The sequence below is a fragment of the Papaver somniferum genome, chromosome 1 (genome assembly GCF_003573695.1).
Source record: "Papaver somniferum cultivar HN1 chromosome 1, ASM357369v1, whole genome shotgun sequence".
NCBI lineage: Eukaryota > Viridiplantae > Streptophyta > Magnoliopsida > Ranunculales > Papaveraceae > Papaver > Papaver somniferum.
The window spans coordinates 59,036,287-59,064,041 of NC_039358.1; the positions used below are offsets into that span (position 1 = coordinate 59,036,287).

The following is a 27,755-nucleotide window of genomic DNA, read 5'->3' on the forward strand; positions in this document are numbered from 1 at the left end:
TAGACAACTTGCTCGGGTGGTTGACCGTAAAGTTAGTGTTCTAACTCACGAACATGGTGTGTCTACGGTCAAGAGAATAAAGGAAATCAGTGATACCTTCTATGATGGATTCATTGAAAGGTATGAGGTTCTCAATGAACTTTGATTTTTATTGTATAGTAAATCTTCTTATGAGAATTTTTATTCTTGTTTTTGTTTAGAAGAATAACTAGGTTTGGAATAGCCATTATTGTGAGTACACATAGCTATGTCCAACGATTTTCATCTTCATTGTTTTTAGATTTATTTATTTAAATTCTAAAGTATTTTTTAGAAGATAATTTTTGCAATTTTAATCTTTATGATTTTATATATTGCAAATTGTATGGGATATGTTGTTTACGTCCGTGAACCTGTGACTGTCCCATACTTGTTCAAAAGTTATCTCTATTATGTCGATATGAATGTATTGATGGAAGATAGAATGAACTTTTGACATTACAAAAGTTAAAGACTTTTATGTCATGTTCTTGATAAAAAGAAAGGATAAAACTTTTGTTTACAAGGATTAAGTCTATCATATGTCATTGTGCAAATAGTGATGAAAAATAGAATGAATCCTTGTTTATTCTGCAGTATTTGGTCGATCTCCGATCCACAATCTTTGTGCATATATGGTGTTGTTCCATAAGGTTTCTTACGTTGAGCACAATCGACTGAGTTGTTCATTCTTATGATTAACTTAGTTGTTGTTGCGTAAGGTTCCCTATGTCGAACATGATCAACTAAGTTAATCATTCTCTTTTGGGTATTTTAGTTGTTGCTTCGTAAATTCTCTTATGTCGAGCATGACCAATTAAATTGATCGCTTTTCGTGGTTAATTTGGTTGTGTATTCCAATTGAATTAATCATGGGTTTTCTTGTGATTAATTTGGTTGTTATTTTTTCGATTGAACTAAATATGGGTTCTCTTGTGGTTATCTCAATTGAATTTTTTGGATACAAATTCATGTTTTCATGTGATTTGGTTGTCCAAAGAAATCCTTCTTTCCTTGTTAAAGTAATATTGCCTTTGTTGTTCCTCCGGGGATGACATTTTATGGGGGAGAGTTATTTTGAACTTGTGCTTAATTGCCAAATCTTTGTGGGGGGTGCGGCTGTGGAATTTTTAGGGGTTATCTTGTATCTTCATTAACTCCTTGATGAATGCATTTAGCTTCGGATTTATGGTTTCATCTAAATTTGTTGGTATGTTAATACACCTTTTGGTCATGATGTATCTCCGTAGAAATTTCATTATGATCCCACTAATTTTCGTACCTTTGCCAATTTTTTTGACAAAAATGGGGAGAATTAATGTGTAGTTCACACTACAAATACATATGGTTTACGGATCATTATGTAAGGGGGAGTGGTTTTCATGTTGAGAGATGTATTGACTAAGGGGGGGGTGATGCATATCACCATAGTGTTATTGTCAAAGTTGTGATACAAGTGAACTTTGATGCTGTGTAATAATACTATGACACTGTATAACAATGATTGAGAGCATTTTGTTTTCTCATTGTTATAGCTACGGATCTTCAACAACTGTGATGCTGAACTTACAACCTTTAGGATCATGGAGTATTTGGAAGTGACGAAGATTTCGAGTCGCGTTGAAGATGCTAAGGAGACCAAGCATGTGGATAAGAAGCTACATTTTTTTTTATCTTTTTTGTAATCCATATGTATTGATAGTTTTGTGACTAAAATTGACAAAGGGGAGATTGTTAAAGCATTGCTCGGTCGAACTCGCATGCATTTCTATCTCAAGCATGTTTGTCAATGTTAGTGATCAAAACTATAAGTCTTGATTTCTAGCCTATTTGTAGATGTCTCGGAATAGGATATAGATAGTGTAGTTGAGCTTAAATATCTCGACGTTCATCTCTTGATGACGAAGAACTCTTAAGGGGAGCTTGTGGAACTTCTTCGACAAAAAGTATGTGGAGACTTGAACTTATCTATCACTTGGAAAGTCTATTTCTACTATCTCCTATATTGAGACATAAGTCGTGCTACGATATAGTTTTCTCTATACACATTTGAGATTTCGAGCTGAGTATATCTCGCTTACATATTTCTCGAAATATGTGTTGGTAAGCTTTCGCTTCGACCAAGTTCATCTCATATCATGAGAAAATTGTCGAGTAACATCTTACATGGTTTGTGTGATGCTATAATTTAGTGTAAGACATGGAAGGTTTCAATAATGATTATTTCAATATCTTGAAAATTTCTTTGATGCTAATAGTGTGTGAAAACGTCTGTTAACATTATAGAAGAATGTTTCAATGATTGAAATAAAGAGTTGATGATGTAACCATCTTTGGATATAAGCATATATAGTGTGTTCGAACATTAGTGTATAAGTCCATAAACCGGAAGCCAAGAGTATGCAGGTGTGTGTATACGAAATTGGTGAAGGAGACAGGTTAACTATGCGTACCCGTACGCATACTGGCGGAAGTTCTCGAACCGAGAATTTCTACTGAGTTTGGTTTTGGCAAAACTCTTAACTAGTCACTTTAAGTATGCGTAGCCGTACGCATACTGGCGGAAGTTTTTCAACCGAAAATTTTTGCTGAGTTTGGAAACTTTACAAACTCAAAACCGGTTGCTTAAGTACGCATACCCGTATGCATACTTAAGATGGTTACTTTGTCAAATCGTTCAAGTTCATGAACTTTTACATTTAAATCATAAAGAATGCAATCTTTGCAAACCGTGGCTATAATGTTCATGATTGAATCAAGTGAATTAAACGGATTTGATTTCAATTGTGTTTTCTAAACAAATTGAACAACTCATAACTAGTTTCATTTGAGTCATTTGGACTAGTTATGGTTAAGATGAATAAGGTTGATATGAGAGTAATCATATGGCTAACCTCGGTTAACTATTTGTGAATCAACATGGTGTACACGTTTAGATATGGATACATAAACCTTAATGAGGGTACATTTCATTTGTGTGTAACAAGCTAAGTTCTATCTAACGGTTGAAAGATATTATCTTGGTTGAATCAAGTGTTTCATCTAACAATGAATATTGAATGCTTTGTTACCAAGGTAACTTGGATTGCAAACCCTAATTTGAAAACTATATAAAGGAGAACTCTAGCAACTGGGAAACCTAATCCCCACACCTCCCCTGTGCTACTAGTTGCATAACTAGAGTCGATTCTCCTTTAACCTTAGGTTTATTCTCGAGACCTTGTAGGTTAACGACTTGAAGACTTCATTGGGATTGTGAAGCCAGATCCAACTATTATCTTTGTAGTTGCGTGATCTGATCTTGTTGTTTCTATCGTGTTGAGTACAATTGAAATAATTGGCTCGAAATTTTATATCTCCGATAGGCAAGATAGAAAACTAATCACAAACAAACTTCGTCTCATCGTTTGTGATTCCACAATAACTTGTTTCGCTAGTCGATTAAGTTTATTGTGAGGTGATTGATAATACTGAGCTGTTCTTCGGGAATGTAAGTCTGGTTTATGAATTGGTTCATGTTTACCTTGATTTATCAAAAGACAGAACAAAAACTGTTGGGTATTTCTGTGGGAGACAGATTTATTCAATCCTATAGACTTTTCTGTGTGAGACATATTTGTCTATCAAGTCTTCGACTATGGGTCGTAGCAACTCTTGGTTGTGGGTGAGATCAACTAAGGGAATCAAGTGTGTAGTGTCCTGCTGGGATTAGAGACGTAAGGAGCGCAACTGTACCTTGAATCAGTGTGAAATTGATTAGGGTTCAACTACATTCCAGTCCGAAGTTAATTGGTAGTAGGCTAGTGTCTGTAGCGGTTTAATACAGTGTGGTGTTCAAACTGGACTAGGTCACGGGGTTTTTCTGCATTTGCGATTTTCTCGTTAACAAAATTCTGGTGTCTGTGTTATTTCTTTTCCGCATTATATTTTATTATATAATTGAAATATCACAGGTTGTGCGTTAAGATCAATCAATTAGAATTTCCAACCTTTGGTTATTGATTTACATTGATTGACACTTGAACATTGGTCTTTGGTACCGTTCAAGTAACTCCTCTTATAATGATACAGGCTCGCAGATTTCTATTTGCTGATTGCGGATTGAATTAAGAGTTAGAAATAGTATACTCTTTAATATGCTTTAATTTAGATTGAGTCTGACTGTCTAGTTGATTCTCTATAAAGTGTATTGGAGTAAGTCCTCTCAGATTGCCAAACGAATTGTTGGGTGTGGTTAGATCCCCGCATTTTCATGTGAATTATCTTTTTTCTTACTTTTCATTAATTACTAATGTTGTTGAAAAATAAGAGTTCAATACTGTTCTACAAATATTAGGACGTCATTATTTTTTACATACATAGATGTTTGTTTTATGAATTATTCATTTGGGTCCACTTTTCATTTTTATCTTTTTTTTTTTTTTGTATATATCTCGTTATCAATTTGATTGAATATCCCTGGTCTGGTGCTTTGTATTTTTTTTAATTGATTTTTAATATATATAATATCTTTATCAAAATGAATGAGTACCAAGTTATCAGTTCCATTATGCATTCTAATGCTTCATGAATATTGTTAAAAATGGGGGAAAATAAATAAGCAAAAAAATCAATTATTATTTCATAAGCATGTTTCGAAAATAATGAATGTTTTGGTATGCCAGTTATGCATTTTACTAAGTTTGAATCGATCAAAATCCAGTTATGGTGAAACAAGGAAAACTTGACGGAAGAGTTGTTTTATTGAATAACGACCGTGTTGGAGTTTTAAGCCGAAGAGCACCTGATATGATACCAAATCATACTTAATACCTCAAGAAAAACAGTACTTACTAACAAAACGGAAATTGTTGGTACTCTAGAAATATTTTCTTCTTCATCATCTTCTTCTTTTTTGTCATACATTCAAACAACATTTCAGATTCTTTGTTCATGACGAATCATTTTTTTCGAAACATTCAAAATACCCGAAGATTCATTTGTTCATGATTATCATGATATGCCACCAGCATATGAATCACAAAATGTGGATGATTTGAATAATTTCCATCAAAATTTAACTCAATTCCATCCTCTTCTCAAAATCCGAACCCTAGATGTGAAACACCAGAAGAACTTCTTCATGTTTCTTCGTTCGCTCACTAGTCACAACATTCATCTCAGGGTATGAGTGGTTTGGTGAAAAAATTACAACCATATAAAATTTTCTCAAAAAGATCATACAAAATGTCAGGATTTAGACGAACTTCTTACTAATTTTTTTCCACAAAGAGATGATGAACATGCTTCAACGAAGAAGACGACAACCAAAATGTATCTGCTTTACACACCTTATTTTGAAGTTGAATTTTTAATTTGTTAATTTATTAATCTAATTTCATTATCTTGTGTGAATTAGATCTTTCTCAAAAGGTAAAGCCACTTTAGTCACAGAGCTTGAATTGCCAATCCTCTTCTACGTCTTGATTCGAAATAAATTATAGTTTAATTAAATAACATTTAACCTAGAATTCTTTTTCTTCTGTATAAAAATCCAGAACCAATCAATGTCTTACTCGAACAAATCAGGCAACAACCAAATTTGGGGCAAAAAAAAGATCGTTACACAAGGTAAATTTCCAATCCGGGTTCAACTGACGATGGATACCATATGGCAAGACACCAGTGAACAAAAACCCTAATCTTAGGCATGTTTGGTTAAATTTTGTTGAACACCCTAGCAACATATCTAAGAAGTCAGGTAAATTTTTTACACACTTGTTTTCATCACTATTGCGTAATTATTTTCCTATTTTCTCAAAAAGTTTCAGTTGAATTAGGTATTTGCATATGTTGGTGAAAGATAACCACAACTCATTATTTATCACATTAACACTCATGTCCCTGTACGGAATAGAACCATTACATACAAACAAACTCAATTCAATAAACAACAATATCTGTAACAAAAACCCTAAAAACAAAGATTCCAATTGCGAAAGAAACAATGAAAAAAACTAGAAACAAATAAACAACCCAAACATAAAACCCAAAACTTTAAAACTTCAATAAAAACAGAGATAAAATACCAACACAATGCAAATCATCATATGGGTTCATCAATTAAGACAATAAAACATGCTCAAAAAAATAAATTAGGATTTACAAATCCTACCTCTGTTTTATCTTAGCATTCCTTGGTTTTTTCTTTACCGCGTCTTAAAATCTTCTTAGATTACTCTTCTTGTTCAGGGAAAAGAAGTCTTGAATGTCATAGTTAAAGCTAAACTTAATCGAAGTTCTTCGACTATACCACATCTACTATCCTTTTTGCAGTACTTGTTACATTAATATTGGCGAAAAACCTATACCACAACTATTATCATTTTTACCCTTTTTCACATCGACGTCTTCAATTGAAACAATTTCATAAGCTCTAATTTGTCCTCGATTTACAAAGGTTTTTAATATATGGAGATTACTATCAACACCCTACTATACCGTATATTAATATTATTTATACAATTTTTTTTTAATATTTATGTATTTATTTATTTTTAACACATGAGGCACATGTTATTTTTAAGTTGATATCTAAGTAATATAAAGAAAATATGTGTTTTCTCCAGTTTCACAGGTAATCCTTCCGTGATTTTAACAGTTCTGCTTACCTTTTTTTGTTGATTTGAAACATATCATGTGAAAATATAAGGATGATATTTTCTTGAACTATCTCATTTCCCTTCTTGTTTCTTTGTTCCTAAATTGAACAACACAGAAAACCTAACCCCAAAATCAATGTCCAGTTGTTAAGACTTGAATTGAAATCTCAGTTTCACTCTTTCTAATCAAATTATCAAACCTACAAAATCTAAATAAAGACCAATTTTTTAGTGCTAAGATCGATTATATCTCTCTTCCTAAATTGATAGTCATGATTATGACTTAGAAAAACTCATTTAAGCTCGAACGATGTCTACAAATTATTTTAGGGTTTTTAATTAGAATGTAATTTTGATTCAATTGATTTTAGGGTTTGATTTGGTCTACTCAACTCAATGTATGGCAGTAGAAGATACAAATTTGGGGTGTTGAAAAACTTAAGTATGGAATTTTAAGTGAGTATTCGCTTTTGATAAGTTCGTCTTTATTGATTAGGTATATGATATCAGACAATACAATGAATTCAAAATTTTAGCTTAAAAAATTTACTTACTGGCAAGTTTATATACGAGATTTTGAACTACATATGTCAGAGAAGTGTTATACAATGTTGAATTGTAAGAGAAACCCGTTTTTGTGGCAAAAATAGAAAATTTGAAGAAATGAGTGTCAATTGGTGTTTGATTTCAGGTTGTTTCTCAGTGCTTAGAACTTCAGTGTTTTTAAAATTTTGGGGTATGTTGCATTTACGATTCTCTATCTACGATTGTATAACGAAGTAAAGAGAGTTTATCTTGGTGATTTTTCTTGGAGCCAGATAAGTATGATTCAAATAAAAATTATGAATATAGTATTTTGATCCTTGAGGTACGTTAACTTAAACTCTGTATATATATGTTAGTAGTGGAATCAATACTAAGTTAGTAGATAGCTTTTTATTTGATTACGATGTTCTTTTTTGAATTAAAAATGGGGTTTGTTAGCATTGTCATGCTTTACATTGTCGTTATAAGATGCCAATAAGTTTTTAGATCAGTAACATCATAGTTTTTTAAGTCAAAGTTGAACAAAATAAGATCTATCGATGTATTTTTATAACAAAGTAATCCATCTTTTGTTGTGTACATCAGATTCCTTTGGAGGCGATTGAAAATTTTCAGTACCTTGATTTGTTTTCCAATGTCTAACATTAAGTTGGAATGTCCTTACTTTCTATGCCTTCAAGTTAACACTAATCGAGAACATGTATAGTTGTTACTGCCTGCACAATATTGGTTGTCCAAAATAATAAATCGTGTTACAACCATGCATGATATTCGAAGAATAAAGATGACCACCTTCAATAACCTATAAATCGATTATTAATTTGTTTACTCAACTTAAAAACTATTTACACTCATTTCATCATCATGTTATTCAGCTCCTATAATCTAAGTTACAATGTTATCTGATTTAATATGGTGTATCCCTTGTTAAATTTCATATTCAGAGAATCCTTGGTTACAAGTTAGCATAAATATATCTTTAATGTTTATTGATGTTTTGCTGGCCTGTTTTTGTTTAATGTTTATTGTCCGGTCTTTTACATATCTCGAAGTTGGTAGTGGGGTATTGTATTTTGACTACTTTTAAAGATAATCATTTGGGTGGTGACGACTTGATAAGGTCAATATTTCTTATCTTTGTTATATATGAACAAATGCAAATTGTTATGGTTTGATTACTAAGCAGATCTGTTTTAGCATGAGATTGTTGATTTGCTTGCTACCAACTAACTTTAGGAGTACGAATCTGTTGCATGCAAAGAAGATGTTGTAAAAGCATTGTTAGGGGATAGAGATTCGATTGTCAACATCAGATGTCATGTGCGCAACATGGGAGATGAAGCAGGGTGCCTCCGTAAGGGTTTTATAGATAAAAACTTTTCACTTGAAAAGAAAGATAAAAATAACTTGAAACTTTGGTTTTCAGCTCAAAATAATTATATTCTCAATGCAAGCATTTGGATACAAACCATCTGCCTAGGAAACGAGGAAGTTTCAGATTCACCGACTATTGAAGAGAATTCTCAATATGGCATAACAAAATATCACACAATAAGATAAAATATCTATTAGATGCCTTGATGAGTTATGGTTCTAAAATATTTGCTTATATGAATGTATAGTATGTTTCATTTTGCAACCTGCAAATTGAACTTGAATCACAGACAAAGCTTCTGGATGTCATTATGAGTATGGAAGGAGTTCTTTTGGTGTAAATGGGTATATTTTTATTGTAAAATTAAATTTTACATGGAATGAAATGGCAGGCATATGGCGTGTGCATCTAGACTATTAATGCATAATACATACATTAAGTACACACTGGAAAATGTTGAAACTACTAAAACTACTCATATAGTCAGTTTTCTTTTAACCTTAAACTTCATTGTGTAATTTGCAAAATCAAATAGGCCTGTCAATATATGTCCGATATCTATTTCTGAGTATTCGGGATCCTATAGGATTTTATCCGTTTTATCGGATATCAGATATCGGATACGGATATTTATCGGATATTTCTTCCTTAACCTATCGAAATCGGATTAGACTCTATCCGTTTGGTTAATATCCGATATCCGATAGAACATGGATTTATTTGTGATTTACCCTAATATCTGATATCCGATATGAAATGTTTGAAAAATTGAACTAAAATTTCAATTATGAACATATTTTAAAGGGTTTTTAATATTTTTTTTTTCAGAACCGGATATTATCGGATAAATATCCGATAGCTTAGCCTATCGGATCGATATCTGATTTTGATATCCTATAAGATATTATCGGATATCGGATTTCTGAATATCCGACGGATATTCTTCCATTGACAGGCCTAAAATCAAATCATGTCTTTATAACTGATTTATTTCATTTGAATTGATCAGTAAATCACAATTCATCCAACATTCTAGTCTTGACATTATGATACATAGTTTTTTGCAAACGGACAACTCTTCTTCTTCTGAAATATAGCTATGAGTTGAGCCGTCCTCCCTGAAATTAATTGAAATTAGAAGAGATTAGAGTCCGAAACTCGTCGGAAGAACCTAGGTGGCGTATGGGATTTTTGAAACATTTCCCGGGAAAATAAAAAAAATAAATAAATATCTTTTAGTTTCATTTGGCCAATACGCAGCCACAGCTGTGGACCTCTGGTTAAATACCAACCACAGGAAAACAAAAACACTGTTTGAGGAAAGGAGATCTACTTATTACCGCTCCATTATCAAACCCATTGGTTCCCTTGTTCTAAGATTTCAATGTCTTCTTCGTGTGGTATTTCTTCTTCTTCTTCTTCTTCTTCAATAAGATCAGAACTACTTACAAATCCATTTGGACGAAAATACATCACGCCATCAAAGACTTATCATCACCATACAAGTACTAGTAAGCAACATTTTCTTTCCTTTTCTTTCAATTTTGATTTGTGCAATGATATTCTGGTTCTTAAGATTATCATTTCCTACTTCGTTTCATTTCATTTTGAAGAAAGCAAGTGTGGAATACGTAGACGGGATTTTGGTGTCAAAGGAATTATTGTTGCGGGCACGTCGATTATTGGTTCTTCTCTCGCAACTGACAGTCCTGTTCAAGGTATCTTTTCTAGTTTTCATTATTTTTTCCTGGTCTTTTTCTGTTCTTTAAAATTGGAATTAGTAAAGTAGTCATTTAATTTTGTTTTACATCTGCTGGGTGGGATATGTAGGGATGGAAATGTTACCTTTCAAGCCAGAAGGCTACAATTTTTGGACATGGAGAGGTCAACAAATACATTATGTTGAACAAGGACAAGGAACTCCTATTGTCTTAATCCATGGTTTTGGTGCTTCCGCGTTTCATTGGAGGTTTGTATTTTTCTTGCTCATTTTCGTCATGTTTATGGATGACTAATGATAATTGTTTGAATTACGAACCCTAGGTACACATAGTTGTTTACAGAACTTCGATGAATTATGTGATCCTATGTTATCTCTGGGTCTTTTTGATTGAGCCATAGCACTACTGGAATTGCAACTTATAGGGTTTGTTTTAGTGAAGTCTTACTTACCGTCACCTTATGTTAATCCATAAGGTGAATTGTTGGTTAGGGATTGGCTCATTGTACCTATTTCTTGTTCAAGGTTTGATTTTGGTTATACTTTAGAGTATGTTCTTGTAATGTTTGGCTAAGTAATGTTATTACCATGTGAGCAGATACAACATACCAGAGTTGGCTAAGAATTACAAAGTGTATGCGGTAGACTTATTGGGATTTGGCTGGAGTGAGAAAGCACTTATCGACTATGATGCCATGGTATGGAGAGATCAGGTGGTAGATTTCATGAAGGAAGTGGTGAAAGAACCAGCAGTTTTGGTTGGAAATAGGTAAATTCTTCCATACATGTGCCATTTGATATACTCTTACTTACTCTGTGGAAGTTTGATGTTTTGCCCAACTGTAAACCCTCAGAAGCTTATAATCTTCAGTTAAACCTTTAAGTTTCTACAGAACTCCTAGTCTACATTAGCATTCAAGAAGAAGACATTCAGATTTATTTCATTATCATCCCTACAATATTTAGAACTTCATTTTACATTTCAGTCTTGGAGGATTTACAGCTCTGATTTCAGCAGCAGACTTGGCTGATCAAGTTGTTGGAGTTGCACTGCTGAACTCTGCTGGACAGTTTGGAGGTGCAAATGCGAAAACTGAACAAGTTACTGAGGAATCAGTGTTGCAGAAGTTTCTCTTAAAGCCACTGAAGGAAGCTTTTCAAAGGGTAGTCCTGGGGATCGTGTTTTGGCAAGCAAAGCAACCGGCCCGAGTAAAATCAGTCTTAAAAAGTGTAAGCCACATCCTATTCCAACTTTCCTATGCTTTACCAGATATTCCAAAGCATGAAAGTCAGAGTGTTAGGTATTCTTAGTCTGTTAGGTGGAGCCGTATAATTTTCTTTCATGCAACACCAAAACCCTTGGTTAACCATTTCATGCCTAGATCATGTCATAGGAGCATAGCCACAAACTTAGTTGAGGTTGTAAATTATATGCGACAAATTAATTCTGTGTCCTGGAAATTTAATATACGGAAAGACTGCAATGAGGGTTCATCTGATATCTTAGTCTTGCAGAACTGGAAACTTCTTAATGTGGGTAGTTGAATATGCTATTTTGAGACCTTTTTTGTCGTATATACAAAATTCTGATCAGTGCAAACATTTTCTCTGTCAATACAGGTTTATGTTAATTCCACCAATGTGGATGACTATCTTGTGCAGTCAATTACCAAGCCTGCTGATGATCCCAATGCAGGAGAAGTTTACTACAGGTACCACCGCTAACTATATAACATTCCCAAAATGAAAGCTTCTACTATCTCATTTACCTTCACTAAATTTAAAATGATACTTTTGTACCATTCTGCAAATTTGTTGTCACGTTCAAGATAAAAAATTCGATTAATCACATGTTCTAGGAGAATTGTCTAGTTACGAGCAAATTGTCTCATTGCATGACAAGTTATCGCTTTCATTTCTTACAGATTGATGTCACGGTTCATGTCGAATCAGACAAAGTACCCCCTTGAAATTATCTTAAGCAAACTGTCATGCCCTCTCTTGCTGCTTTGGGGTGACTTGGATCCTTGGGTAGGACCAGCAAAGGCTAATCAAATCAAGGAGTTTTATCCAAAGTCTTCCCTTGTGAATCTACAAGCAGGACATTGTCCACATGATGAAGTCCCAGAGCAAGTTAATGGAGCACTGGTTGAGTGGTTATCGTCTCTGAAGATCAAACCCCCTGTTCTAACTGTGTGAACATGATAATGTTAAATAATCCTGATGTTACAGCTACATGTATATTTCAGAACTTATACATACACATCTAATTGAAAATTCATCATTTCATAATGGTTACAGTTCCACTAGAAATGTTTCTGGGCTCCTGTTCATGCTTGTCACACACATGAACAAAAAGAAAAATCAGGTGACGGCCCTTGCATAAAGCAAGAATAAATCATGCAGGATAGAGCACTTAAACCCATGGCTACCTGATGCTGATGATTTACCGAAACTGAGTGTCTGTGCACTACAGATAATTTCTGCTAGCCAAGCTATGGCTACCTGATGCTGCATATCTCTAGCATCAGATTTCCAAGTACTTGGTCCTTGCTATATTGTGGCTACAGCCCAGAAAAATAAGCCTCCATAGTGCCCGCTCTCGTGCATGTTTATGACATCCCTCATTTACTTGGCTAGAGCCTGGAGTTGCTAAACTGGCCTCCTTTTGCATCGGGCATAGAACGAGTTACCCACAGCAACACTATGCAAAGAGGAGTCCAGTTCATGGGTCCACATTACATCTTGTGTACTACATCATTATCCTCCTCGTAACTCACGCTCGTACGATCTCTGAACGAACTCTTCTGTCCGAACGAAAGAAAGTAAAAATGGAAGAAAAGAGTAGAATTTTGATAATCGGAGTGACTGGTAATCTAGGGTTTAAATTGGCGGAAGCAAGTCTAAAATCAGGACACCCTACATTCGCACTAGTTCGAGAATCATCCTACTCTGTTCCTGAAAAAGCACAAAAACTACAACTTCTTGCAAATTCCGGAGCTTCACTCCTCAATGTCCGTCTCTAATTTTCTTTTTGATTTTAGATTGTGTATTCATTTGTTTATTTTTCTTGTTTACTGAATGGGTTTTGTTTAATTTTTAGGGTTCTCTTGAAGATATATCGAGTTTAATTGAAGCACTGAAACAAGTGGATGTAGTGATTTGTGCTGTTTCATCAAAGCAAGTTCTTCATCAGAAGCTTCTCATTCAGGCAATTAAACAATCTGGATGTATCAAGGTAGTAATAGCTCTTTCTCCTTCTCTGTTGCCAGATTGTGCTTAGGGTTTGGTTTATGAAATTGTGGTTAGGGTTTTGTTAAGGACATTTGCTAGGAAAAGGTTAAACCTTTAAGGCTTAAACAAATTAGGATTATTAGTCCTGTTTCCTTATGTTGGGGCATGTACATTTTTTATTGTAAGAATGAGCTGAGTAGATGTCAAACCACAATTGTTAAAAAATCAATCTTTGGATTACCTCTGGAGGGGAGAAGCAGATAGAATATGAAAAACAACAAAATGTGAACAGAAAAACAAGTAAAATGCTTATAAAGATTAGTGCTGCATAGCTTATAAGGATTTTAATGCGAGACCGATTAAAGTAATGAACTATGACATGTAATGTGTTTAGTTTAAAACGACTACTAATATGGTGTACATTGGATTGGAGATACACTCCTAGCCTGTTCTTTTGTTTTTATTGCTGCTTATTATGCTGGGATTAAGGAACTAGAGAGATTTGAATGAATGCAGAGGTTTATTCCATCCGAATTCGGATCAGATCCTGACAAGGTGCGTATCTCCTCTATGGATCACGGTTTTTATTCAAGTAAAGCTGAAATACGGCGTACCATAGAAGCTGAAGAAATTCCTCACACCTTCGTCTCTTGCAACTACTTCACTAGCTATTTTCTTCCATCACTAGTCCAGCCAGGTTTAAAAAGCCCTCCCAGGGACAAAGTCAGGATCTTTGGCGATGGAAATACTAAAGGTTGGTTTTATTTCAGTACTAAAATATACCTTGTAATTGTCAGGTTAATAGACCTTTTTAATTATGGGTATGTATCTTTCTTGCAGCTGTTTTTATGAAGGAAACTGACGTGGCGACCTTCACTATAAGCACGGTAGACGATCCGAGAAGTTTGAATAAGACATTGTATTTGAGACCTGATGGAAATGTTTACTCCATGAATGAGCTAGTGGGGATTTGGGAGACTAAGATAGGAAAGAAGCTCGACAAGGTTTACATTCCTGAAGAAGAGGTTCTCAAGATCATACAAGGTAATTGAAGTTATACCCTCTCGCAAATGTACCTGCTGATTCTGACCTAGAGTTTTATTTTAGAAAAGGCTGTTTACCAGCTTACATTATTCAACTTTATGGTGCTTTGTTTGTAATATCCAATATTTGGGATTTACATATTGGCGCCAAACCGTCACTGGAAATCTTTTTGGGAAAAAACAACTAGGAATTGTAAAGCGCATAAACAAAAACTTAGCCATATCTTTATGCATCTAATACTCAATCCAGTGTCTGGTTTTCTTGATTGATGAAATGTACTTGTTCTTGTATTTCAGATTCTAATTACCCAGACAACATGGAGATGGTTTTCATATACTCAGCTTTCGTAAAGGGTGATCATACTTACTTCAATATCGAGTCGTCCGGCGTTGATGGCACTAAACTCTATCCTCATGTGAAGTATACTACAATCAGTGAGCATTTAGATACCCTCTTATAGTCCTTGAACATAAATTATAGCTCACTACAATTCTCTTGTGGTTGCATCATTTTTTAGGTCCTTGTCATCTATCTTGTTTTCCAATGAAATCAAGGGTTATTTGTGATAAGGTCCTTTCTTTTAAATCAATAATGTGATAGTATTCAACCTCACTCTTCATTTATTTATAAATTAAAATGGATCAGATGGCATCTGTTTCTTGTGTTTTGCTTGAAAAAGTTGTTTTCTTTTATCATGGGTGTAAATTGTACCTGTGATGTTGTTGTGGAGGTGGATCGCTGCCACCAATTTTTCTTGATAAGTTGGCTTCTCCTTCCCCACACAAAAAATTCAACTTCCTTAAAACGTGCCTAAGATTTTTGTGGAACAGTCTGGTTTCTGGACCACTCTCATTAGAAAGAGTGACAGTGAGGTCGGCAACTGAGTGAGGATAACAGATTCAGCTTGGTTTTGAGGTTTATTATTACTAGCTTGCTTTTAATAGTGCGCTCTGAAATGAGTGGTGTTGCTGATATTTGCTCGTAAGTTGAAATCGTGCCCGGAAGTAATGAATTTTGTTACCACTCCTAATCTTGGAGATGATGCAAAGAAAAGTTGAAAATCATTTCTGCTCTTGCGTATGATAGAAACAAAGTGTGTTTCCTTTACAGGTAAATTATTAGATTAGTCCGACTTCCACCAACTAATCTGTCCTCTATTTTGCTTCGGAAAACAGCAAAGTGAGGTAGGTAGGTTCGGATAATGCTGTTCTTTTCGCAAGGACTTGCCAATAATGCACCATCATGTCAGATTAAAGTCACTATTGCAGCTCCAAGGATCTTCCTGGCGCCCAATGTACAACGCCAGTTGGCCAAAATGCCCACCGTCCACTGTCTGAATAAACGATTCATGAGTCATGACACGTGAGGAACTTTTACCAAGACTATGGTCAACATTACAAGACCTATTATTATACTTCACTGCCGAAATAGAAAGAAATTGTTTATATGAAACAACTTTATGAACTTGGACATATACTTGAACCATAGAAAAATATTGACACATACATTTCAACGGTGTGCTTGACTTTTGTCGAGGATAATAATTATCCCCACAACAGAACTTTGAACTTTTTTTTTTTTAAAGAAAACTTGGGCAGAGCCTAAGGATATGAATTGCTAATAATGTAAGTGTGGTCATTGTTTAGACAACCATTAAACCCACTGCTAAGGTGCTTACAAGTTATAACCAAATTCAAAGCTTGGAGATTTTGGATTCTATGTAACAGTTTAAGACCCAGTAAAACAAAAGTTACAGGTTTGATATGTAATAGGGATTCTTCATTCGATGTATGTTTTTCCTTGTGGTAGTTTCTACTGAATCTTCCTTTGATTGCTTGGATGTAGAGAGTGTTGAAGTGCTCCAGGATTTCACTTGTTTCAGCATGTATTTATATGTTCATGTGCTGCTTTTCCTCTGCCCATTGAAAGGCTAAGTCTGCTCCTCCTGTGGCTCCTTCTGCTCCCCACTGTCCTGTGTGTCCTCTGCTATCAACATAGTTGCCTGCAAAATCAGTAATAGTTAGGGCAGAGAAAAACTGATAAGTGTTGGGATCCTGAATAGTACATATTTTGATTAAGAAACCAAAGCTCTGCTTGTGTTGTTGGATCCCAACATGAGTTCCAGGAGTAGCTATATGGGATTCATTCTCAATGATATGCCCCTGAGTATTTAAGGCATGGCAATGTAACTTGTGAATTCTGTTATAATCACAGAGATGTTGTTGAATGCTGAGAGTAGTATTCTTAGCATTTGGAGAGATGTTTTGGAAAACTAGATCACATCTAGCCTTCCAAATGAACCAACAAGTGGTTGCATAGATGCAGACATTATGACTGATGTTTGCATTGTGAAACCAGTCATTAAACCAGTTCATGAAAACAGTATGGTGATCAAATAAGTCATGATTTCCACCTAACATTTACTGCCAGACTTCAGTGGCTGCAGGGCAGTTGAGGAACATGTGTGTCATAGTTTCCTCCCCACAGTTGCATAATTTGCATATGGGATCAATATAGTGGAGAATGCTTGCAGTTTTGGCATTAGTTGGCAGAATTTCATGAGCACATTTCCAGAGAAAATTTTTGACAGCTGGTGCCACTTCCAAATTCCATATTAGCTCTCCAGTCTCTTGTTGTTTGATCATTTCTATAGAGATTCTCTATTTTGGCTTTGTATAGAGCTTTAACAGAGAATTTTCCTGTGCTGTTGAGATTCTAGTGAATACTGTCTTCTTCTCTGGGGTGAATATCAAGATTAATGATGACTTGAGCAGTGTCAGAGCTAAAGATTTGTTGTATGAGCTGAATATTCCATTCCCTTTAATCTGTCATTAGGTGAACTAGCAGTTGGATATCATTGGGGCAGTTTGCAGGTTTGATGAGTTTGTCAGTTGAAGTAGGTATCCAGAAGTCCTCCCAAATTTTTATTGTGTTGCCATTTCCTATTCTCCATTCACAGTGTTGCTGAATGTTCTGAATACCTTCTAAAACCCCTTTCCATATCCAGGAGTCTCCATCTTTAGCTTTGGTGTTCATGCTGAGAACATTTCTTCCCAATAAATATTTGGCATCCATCAGTTGGTACCAGAGAGAATCCTTGTCCTGCTCCAATCTCCATCCTATTTTTGTTATCATGGCACTGTTGAAAAGCTCCATATTCATAAAACCTAATCCACCAAGCTCCTTAGGTTTGCAAATGGCTGTCCAGGCTTTTGGGTAGTAGCCTGTGGGATTTTCCAGGTTCTTTCCCCAGAAGAAATCTCTTTGTAGTTTGTTCATATCTTGACAGGTTTGCTTTGGGATTCTGAAACAATTCATTTGATAGATGCTCGCTGTAGAGGTGACAGATTTTATTATAACTTCTCTTCCAGCTGGGTTCAGTGGGGAATTCTTCCAGCTAGACAGGTTTCTCTTCATCTTACCCACTCCTGGTTTGAAAGATTGGATCTTGCTTCTATGGGTAAATAAAGGAGAGCCTAGATACTTGTCATTTGTAGGTAGAATTTGAACTCCAAGCAGCTTGCAGATAATAGGCATAAGAGCTGGATCAGTGTCCTTGCTGAAGAAGACTCCTGATTTGCTGAAGTTGATGAGTTGGCCAGAAGTATCTCCAAAAATGTTGAGTATATCCTTGAGATTTTGTGCTTCAATAGTGTTTGCCTTACAGAAAACCATACAATCATCAACAAAGAGGAGATGATTTATGGATGGGGCATTTCTACAAATTTTTACTCCAGAGATGAGACCCAACTCTTCAGCATGAGATAAGGTTCTGGATAGTGCCTCCATGCAGAAAAGAAACAGGTGAGGAGACATGGGGTCTCCTTGCCTGAGTCTTCTAGTAGAGTTAAAGAATTTGTCAGGGGAGCCATTTAGAAGGACAACAGTAGAAGTAGTGGATATGCATTGCATAATCTTGTTGCTCCATTCAGAGTTGAAGCCAATTTTGACCATAATTGTATGAAGAAACTTCCAGTCCACTCTGTCAAAGGCTTTAGCCATATCAATCTTGATCCCCATACTTCCTTTATTGCCTTTAAGACCTCTTTTGGTTCTCATGTAGTGAATAATTTCATGGGCAATAGCTATATTATCAGCTATTTGTTTTCCTGGTATGAAGGCAGATTGTAGGGAGATATGATTTTGTTGAGATATGGTTTCATTCTTTGGGCTAGCAGTTTGGATATGATTTTGTAAGTGGTGTTGCAGAGGCTAATGGGTCTAAAATGGCTGGGACTAGTAGAGTTATCAATTTTGGGTATCAAGGATATGAAGATTGAGTTCATTTCTTTGAGAAGGTATCCTGACTTGAAGAAATGTTGGACCATTTTAACTAGGTCCTCTCCTATAATGTCCCAATTCGCTTGGAAGAAGTTAGGTGGGAAGCCATCTGGTCCTGGAGCTTTATCTTTGGCCATGCTGAAGAGAATAGCTTTGACCTCACTATCTTCAGGAATTCTATTGAGATTTTTGTTATCTTCAGTGGTTATGACTGTAGGAATGAGGTTAAGGATTTCAGTATTCATAGAAGGGGATTCTGAAGTAGCCATTTTTGAGAAGTGGTTGGTGAAGCATTGTTTTATGTCTTGGTAGTTTTCAATCCAGTTTCCAGAACTATCTTGGATGGTATCTATCTTGTTCCTCCTTAATCTGCTTTTTGTAGTTCTGTGGAAATAACTTGTATTCTTATCTCCCAATTTGATATACTGGTCTCTGCTTTTGATTTTCCAAAATTTTTCTTTAATGTCTTGCCATTCTCTGAGAATCTTCATTGCAGTTTGTAAGGCTTTACTTCTGTCTTGATTGAAGTAGTTTTCTTGTAGCCAATGCAGATGTTGCTTACATTCTTCAATGTTTGTCTTTATGTTGCCATAAACTTCTTTGTTCCAGATTTTGAGTTTCAGCTTGACCTCTTTGAGTTTTCTAGCAATTAGAAAAGAACTAGAACCAGATAAGTTCCTCTGCCAACATTCAAAAATGACATCCTTACAATCCTTATGGTCTAGCCAAGGACCAAAGAACTTGAAAGGGATTTTACCAGTACTCCAGTGAGGATTAGTGTTAAGCAAAATGGGATGGTGATCATAGCCAATAGCTAAAAGATTAGTGATAGTAAAGTTTGGATATAGGAGGAGCCAGGACTCAGTGGCTAATCCTCTATCCAATGTCTGATCAGTGAGAGCAGGCCCACTTCTCTTATTTTTCCAAGTGAAAGGGAAGTCAGTGCTACCTAAATCATTTAGATCCATATCAATAATCTTGTTACTAAAAATGTTAGCTTCAGCATTGTCCAGTGGTTGGGTACTGTATTTTTCAAAATCATGTAAGATAAAGTTGAAATCACCAATAACTAACCAAGGGAGGGAGTTCTTGGAAGCAGTATACTCCAAAACTTTCCAAGAATTTAGTTTACACTAAGTATTATTAGAACTACTATAGTAACCAGTGAAGAGCCAGGGAGGGCCACTAGTAGGCTGTATTTTAGCATTGATATGGTTAAATGAACAGTCTAGAATTTCAACATCAAGATTGTTCTTCCATATCATTACTAATCCACTAGTTGTACCACTAGCCCCTCCAGGATTAACATGCCAAATTTTTTGGATATTAAGCTGTTTCATAGAATTTAAAAGTTTACCATGTTTCTGTTTGGTTTCAGATATGAAGCAGATATTAGGATTAAATTTGGTCAGCATATCATTAAGATATTTCTTAGTATATTTTTGCCATAGACCTTGGCAGTTCCAGGCTATAGAAGTAAAGAATTGCCAAAAATAGGATACAAGGGGTATTTAGAGGTTGGTCTCCTAGCTATAGGATCATAGTAGCTTATGATGTAACAATCTGAGGAAATAAAATGTTGGTTGCAGTTTAATCCAAGATAGAAGATAGAGAAGGAAATTACCTCAGGGGTTGGTGTTGATGAGACAGAAGCACCATTAGTCATAAGGGGAAAGCTTGAGTCCAGAGGTTCAGCATAGTTTTCTGGGTAGTCCTTGAATCTTTTGTTGTTGTCAGTTTCATTGGTTTCCATAGGATCTGCACCCTGAGTTGATTGCTTCCTTTTTGGCATGACTTTATGCTTGTCCAAATCCTTAATACGGTCATTATCAGAGGGTGAATCTTCTTCAGTGAAGACGTGAATTGTCTTTCTAGCTTTCCAAGCCTTCTTTTTGAACTGGACAGTTTCAGCATCCATTCTTTCCTTGATTTGAGCTAGAGTTATGATGGTTTGGTAAGGGATGATTCGAAAGATACCAGTGGTGTCCAGAGTTTGGTTGGCATTAGTGTTTGAAGGATTTTTAGCTCTAGCTGCTTCCTTGATCTTTGTTTTAGCTTGGTGATTCTTGTAGTTGGTGGAGATTTTCTTTGAGAGCTCAAGTTTTCTTTGCCTTATTTGGCTGGCAATGACATCCGGATGTGGGGAGTTGGGATCAGCTCTAGCAGAGGCTCCAAAAGTGAGGTGTTTTGAAGATGAGGGAGAAAATTTAGCAATTGTTTTTTTCCAATTCTTTCTGTTTTGCATTCCTCATCTTGATTTCAAAGACTTGAGCAGCATTAGCATCAGAGTATCCTCTATGAATGGCATTTCTTCCTTCTTGAACGGATTTTTGGTAGGCAGTTTGGGATGGTGGGAGAGATTGAGGTGTTTGCAGGCTTTTGTGATTTGAGTAGTGGGATTTTTAATGTGTGGGTGGGATGGGGAAAGGTGGGGATGGATGATCTAATATTCTACAAACTTTGCAGAATTTGATTCCATTGAGAGCATAAGCAAACTCCAGCCAATGAGAGATAGTTGGGGTTTCAAAAGCTTCAATACCAAACTTGAAAGGTTTGGTAACATCAATGGTAAGTTTAACTTCTAAATTTTTTTCAAATCTGTCTCTTCCATAAGGTTTCTTGGTAGTTTGAAAAACTCCACCAAGTTGTAGAATATTTTTGATATCTGGTATGATGTGTGATGGGAATCTTTTGATGAGCAGCCAAACCATTACCTTAGTAAATTGTTCTTCATGAATTAAGTCTGGGCCTCCAAGGGGGACACCAAAAAGAACCATAAGCTTGTCAAAAACTCCTCTGGTGCCTCCATTCCTCAGTGTTGAGTAATCATCTTCATGAGTGAGTCTGAGGATGAAAAAATTCCTTCTTCTATTCCAAATATCTAGTTCAACTCTACCATTAAATTCCCAGTTGTTGTTGATGAATGTACTGATTCTGGATGTTTCATAACATATATTGCTGCAGAGTTTTCCAATAAAACACCATTTCAAATTTAAAGGTTGCTTGGCTCTAATGTTGTCAGGGTTTAAGAAAACCTTAGGATAAAGGTCTACTTCAGGAATATTGATGGTTTTGTTCATCTGATCAACAAGAATTTCAATGGTTGGGTTGGAGGGATTTGATGAGGAAGCCATTTGTGGGTAGTAAACGAATAAGAACCAGTAGGTATATTTACCAAAGTGTATTCTAACAAGGCAGGACCAGCTGTGGTAGTGTGGGGCTTCCACCCAAGCTTTAATTTAAAAATGATTCTTGCAAATGTCAGTAATGTTGGTATTTGGAACATAGATGTGGGTTGTACTCAAGTTAGTCCAAACTGGTTTTGATAAGTACTGATATGTTGGTTTGGACATCACTTTGTAGTTCAGTTGGTGATAGTTGTTGCTGGCTCTCGTGACTAATGGGTTCTGGCTCACGTACCTGCATACAAGGACAATAAAATTGTTATTTAAAGTGTTTAGAGTCTTACCTTGTCCTTCCCATTGGGGGTATTAGATGGTAATTGTGTAGTCTTCATAATGACTGAGAACGACATGTCTAGCTGAATTTTGAAGTGTTGACGCAAGTTGGATTTGTTCTTTGTCTTTGATGAAGAGGGTGTCTTTGAATTGGTCCTTGGTATTGCAGTTGAAGTGGTCCTTGTACTTGCGGCTGGAAGGATTTGAGTGGTTAAAAGTGTGTGAGTCATTTCAAAAATCTTGTATCTAAGTGGTTAAAAGTGTCTGAGTCATTTCGAAAGTTTGAGGTAGTTTTTGTATCTGGGCTTGTCGGGTGGGAATGTTGCAGATCCATTTACTCAAAATCTGACCCTTTGATGTGGAAAGAGAATTCTTTCCAGGTGTCTGTTGCCGCTTTGCATGAGCCAATGGTGGTTCTTTGCTTGTAGTAGGCCAAATAATGATGCCAGTAGGCTTGATCATGCGCCTCAAGTTGCAAGACCGGAAGTTAATGCTGCAAGTCTGGTAACTCCCGAGGATTTTTGACGGTTGTGATTGAGAGGTTGTTGCTCTTCTTAAGTTGATTAAAACCGCTGAGATGATAATTTCAATCAGTTTCTTGATCAGTTTTCGGTGAGAGAAAAAAAGTGTTCCTGTGTAATCCTTCTGTTGAACAACATTTCTAGAGTAATCTCCGCGTTGAAATCTCCAGGCAAAGGGAAGATGGATGCAAATATGCGACCCTAGAGAGATGAGCATGAGAAGCAGAGAGTTTCCGAAGTCGAGCCTCAGATAGAGCAGACCGTTGAAATCCCTCAGATAAAGCAGGTAAAATTCTTTGTAAATCAAGCAGTTCTTGGGTGAGGTTTTAACTTCCATGCATTTAATCAATTTGAGTGCTATTTGCGGCCTGATAATTGAATTTTGTATGTTGAAACTGCAAGGATAATTGAAGGTTTTTCTGGTTATAACATGCATGAATTGCATTATACTTCTGATGCAATGTATAGGAGATCAGGTTCTGGTGGTAGGGTGTCTGGTTTTAGAGGTGGGAGAGCAGGCAATGGGTAAAGGGCTGTGTATGCAACTGCCAGGCGAGGGAGACCACCGCAACAGGTCGAGCAAGGCCGAATTCAGAATGGAGAACTTGTGGGTGTAAAAGATGGGTGGGTTGTTTTTGCTCTGCACCCCACAAAGGGCCGCCAGGTGATTAAGGAAGGCATTGTATTGGTAGATGATGAGTGGATTGTCTGTGGGGGGACTCAGCAGGCTTCTTTTCTGCTCATATACCCGATCCTTCCAAGGATCAGATTCAGATCAAAGCTACAATGCCACCTGAACCAGGTCAGATCACATTTCCCAATTTGTTCATTCTTGCTCCCACTCTCAGGCAGATGGCTCAGATGTGGCCGAGGTGTCTCAGACTGGTGCTGGAGAAGTCACACATCCACTTGAAGTTCCTCGAGATGAGCATGTAACTCCTGGAGTTGATTCTAGGATTGTGGGTCAAATCTACAGATCTGCAAAGGCTAGTGCTATGCGAGGTGAGGAGCCCTAGCTTCCTGTGTTGCCGGTTGATGACACTTTGCCTCCTGAAGCAGATGTAAGGGCTGTAGAGAGGGTGTATAAGGCAGTGATGGCCAGAGCTGTGAGAGATGTTGCACTTGAGTCTGGGGGGCCAAAAGCAGACTAAACAGGTGGGATTTGGCAAGCTCCACATGCTGAATTTAGTAGTACGATACATTCTGAAATCTTTTCTTTTAGTTTGATGCCGAAAAAAATGATGATATCCTGTTTATGGAAATGATTTATGCATACTTTGGTAATTTGTAGTACTATGGTTAAGTTTTTATTTCTATTTAAAGAAAAAACAGTGCAATGTAGCTGATTCCTAGTTAAAAGCATGTTAAGAAAGAAGCAATTTTCCCAATAGAGAAGATCATGAGTGCTAACAAGGTTCAAGAAATAGTCAGGTTTAAGGGACTTGGTAGGACTAGCAGGCAATAAAGAGCATATGCTTTTGGTAAATTGTAGAAAGATCAAATTAGGAGTAGTGAGTAGAGAAACAAACACACAGAGAGTCAAGTACTCACCTCCAGGAAGTTTAGCCAAAATAACCAAGATAGTACACTGATACATACCAGGGGAAGGAGGTGTAGAAATCCAGTTGATTCCCCAATGAGCTTTGCAACTAGAGAACCTCAGACTAACTGGTTGAGATTTCTGTCTCAAAAAAAGTCCTTCCTTTTCTAGGATAAAAATCTGGCTTTGAGAGCTTGAACAGGGTAATTTAAATCTAGGCAATGGGGATTTAGTGGCAAGTTGTTTTTGATAAGAATTTTCCAGTAAGACTGAAAGATGCTGAGTTAGGCTAGATTGGTATGTGTTTTTGTAAAAGAACCCAGAAAAGCTTTTTGTGCCATAATAATCATGAGATATGCCAGAATGGCCTTTGATGGTTTGGGCATTCATTCCTGTGTTATTCTTCGGATTGTAAGTTATGAATTCAGTGATTTGTGTGTTGCAAATGATTTTTGAGCTTTTTGTGATTTGAGTGGTATTTGTGATTTGTGTTATGTAATTGATGCAATTGCAGTTGCAAATGTGAGACTTGTGAGTAGTGTTCATGGATTGTGCTTGAGATTAGATGAGAAGTATCATTTGCAGAGAAAGATTGGAGGTTTCCGGCAAAAAAAATTGGGATCGACGGCTAGAGAGAGCCGTTAAAGAGACGTTGGAAAAATGGGATTAGAAAAGAAACGGTAGGAAGTAGCCGTTAACGAGAGGGGAGAAAGCTCAGATGAAGGGGAGAGAGGGGAGAGCCATTTTTTCAAACTAGAGGATTAAATGGAGTCTAACAACATGGGTGGTTCGTAACCCGAAAAAAATGGCTCTCCCCTCTCTCCTCTCTCTCCCCTACACCTGAGCTTTCTCCCCTTCAACAGAACTTGAACGTTCCTCTATATAAGTACTAAACATCACACTCCTACCTTCCACAGACAAACAGTTAGAACCATCTCACTGATAATCTCTCCGGTTTAGCATTCTTGTGTGAATTCTTTTGAGAAATGGCAGAAACAAGCAAGATATTGATTATCGGAGGAACTGGATACATTGGAAAATTCATAGTAGAAGCAAGTCTGAAATCCGGAAATCCAACATTTCTCCTAGTTAGAGAAACCACCGCTTCTGATCCAGTTAAAGGCAAATTGATTGAGAGCTTCAAGAACTCCGGCGCCACGTTGCTCTACGTATGCTTAAAACAGAATTTGCATTTCGTGATCATCTGGTTAATATCTATAAATATTTTGCTTAGTTGGTAAAAGTCAAATGTTCTGATTTTGTTAATACTGGTTTTTTAATTGCTGGGAGATCTTTATGATCACGGAAGTTTGGTGACGGCCATCAAACAGGTTGATGTGGTGATCTCTACTGTCGGTTTTGGGCAGATAGTGGATCAAGTTAAGATCATTGCTGCCATTAAAAAGCTGGGAATATCAAGGCAAGGCATTAATCTATCTTAATTAAATTTGGTGTCAAAAGTGAAAAAAAAAATTATTTGGTGGCTACTTTTTTTTTTTTTTTGAAAAATTATAAAACTAATTACGAACCAAAACAAACCAAAATGATACAATGAATTATTTTTCTTGTCTTTTTCTTTTCTTTTCTTTTCCTGTTCAAGAGAAAACACAATTCAACACTAAAAGAAAAATAAAAGATTTTTACAAGAATTTAGTTGAACAATAAAATAAAAATATTTTTCTTGTTAAAAAATTATTATTAATTTATTGATCAACAAAAGAAATACAAAAATTATCGTTATTTTATTGATCAACAGAAAAAATACGAAAATTATCATTATTTGGCTAATTTGGTTTTCCTGGCGTTGAATCGTCTAGAAATTCTTTCCTTCCGAATTTGGAAATGATGTGGATCGATCCCGAGCAGTAGAGCCAGCTAAGAGTGCATTTGATGACAAAGTTCATGTCCGTCGAGCTATTGAAGCTGAAAGGGTTCCTTACACATACGTCTCTTCCAATTTCTTTGCTGGTTATTTTCTCCCGAATTTGTCCCAGCCCGGAGCAACAGCTCCTCCTAGAGACAAGGTCATTATCTTGGGTGATGGAACCCCCAAAGGTAACATCTTTTTCTTTCTTTACTTCCTTTTTTCATGTTCTATTTACGGGTTCTTAAAAAATACATTCCTGAAGTCTATTTTGTTAACAAATTACAGTTTACAATAATTAAATCTCTAGGTTTTATCAAATAAATTGTTAAGTTATTGTTTGTGTAGTTGTTATTGTATAAATCATTTTTTAAATATTAAAAACAATGTTTGACTTTTTTTCTTTTCTTTTGGAGCAACAATGTTTGATGATAATGCTCATTCTTATAACTTGTTGTGGTGTATTTGTGTTTCCTATGTATCTGAACCTTTTATTCTTTCAGCGGTTTTCAACAAGGAAGAAGACATAGCAACTTACACAATCAAAGTTGTGATCGGTCCAAGAACCCTGAATAAAATTCTATACATCAGACCACCAGCCAACACTCTCTCATTCAGTGATGTAGTGTCGTTGTGGGAGAAAAAGATTGGTAAAACTCTTGAAAAGGAATATGTACCAGATGAGCAAGTTCTGAAGAATATCCAAGGTCTGTAAAATGGGAACATTTTGTTTTGAAGTTATTGTTTCATGAAATGTAGAGTACATTTAGATAACAATTCCTGACTTGTGTTTTTTTTATTTTTGCACATACACAGAGGCCCCTATTCCAATCAATGTCGTATTATCAGTTACACACTCAGTTTATGTGAAAGGAGACCACACTTATTTTGAAATTGATCCTTCATTTGGAGTAGAAGCTTCAAAGCTTTATCCTGATGTTAAATACACCATTGTGGATGAATACCTTGATCAATTTGTCTGAAAGACTGCATTACCTTCACCTACAACACCCCTAAGAGTTGTGTTGGATTAAAACTTTAATTAGTTTATTTTATTAAAATCAAATAAAGTATGAAAATCGCAATCATGTTTGTGCCTAGGATGTTTGATTGTTAAGTAGATTTGCTTTGTTTCTACGTGTATAATTATGTATCTTTACGGTACGATGTGAAATATGAACTTCTTATGGGTGTAGCATAAGCTTTTAATACAAAGTTACTGCAAACTAATAGTGTTTTTATTATCGTTTATTTTATGATTGGTTAAGGTAATGAAAAATATGCAATGTCAGTAGGATTTCATGAACCCAATTTTACCCCCAAAAGTAATCACCTTAAGTTTCCTCTATGGAAAAAAAATCAAGTTCTTGCAAACCTATCTTTCGTTGTTGATGACAGTGAAGTAAACTCTAAAGCTTCTTTCGCAAGTAAGAGATCCCTATTGAAGTCTTTGGATATCAACCCAAATAAGTTAAATAAGCTTTTGTCCCAAAGGAAAACATGTTTCCATTCT

The 27,755-nt window shown here is 35.9% G+C and overlaps 2 protein-coding genes and 1 pseudogene across 3 annotated transcripts; all 3 read left to right on the forward strand.

Annotated features, from left to right (window-relative positions):
• Window positions 1-9,882: 9,882 nt before the first annotated feature.
• On the forward strand, window positions 9,883-12,592 carry LOC113288211 (pheophytinase, chloroplastic-like). 2 transcript variants are annotated; one of them, XM_026537178.1, is made up of 7 exons: window positions 9,883-10,091; window positions 10,194-10,298; window positions 10,411-10,549; window positions 10,899-11,069; window positions 11,287-11,530; window positions 11,921-12,012; window positions 12,226-12,592. In XM_026537178.1, exons 1-7 carry the CDS (start codon window positions 9,965-9,967, stop codon window positions 12,497-12,499), a joined length of 1,152 nt encoding a protein of 383 aa, XP_026392963.1. In that variant the 5' UTR covers window positions 9,883-9,964; the 3' UTR covers window positions 12,500-12,592. The 2 variants fall into 2 exon arrangements, with proteins under 2 accessions (XP_026392963.1, XP_026392968.1); XM_026537183.1 differs by having other exon boundaries at window positions 9,883-10,085.
• A 242-nt stretch (window positions 12,593-12,834) lies between these two features.
• Window positions 12,835-15,205, forward strand: LOC113288225 (probable pinoresinol-lariciresinol reductase 3). The gene is made up of 5 exons (XM_026537193.1): window positions 12,835-13,314; window positions 13,404-13,538; window positions 14,051-14,288; window positions 14,375-14,578; window positions 14,875-15,205. Exons 1-5 carry the CDS (start codon window positions 13,132-13,134, stop codon window positions 15,036-15,038), a joined length of 924 nt encoding a protein of 307 aa, XP_026392978.1. The 5' UTR covers window positions 12,835-13,131; the 3' UTR covers window positions 15,039-15,205.
• A 9,951-nt stretch (window positions 15,206-25,156) lies between these two features.
• On the forward strand, window positions 25,157-27,468 carry LOC113288233 (annotated as a pseudogene).
• Window positions 27,469-27,755: the final 287 nt, after the last annotated feature.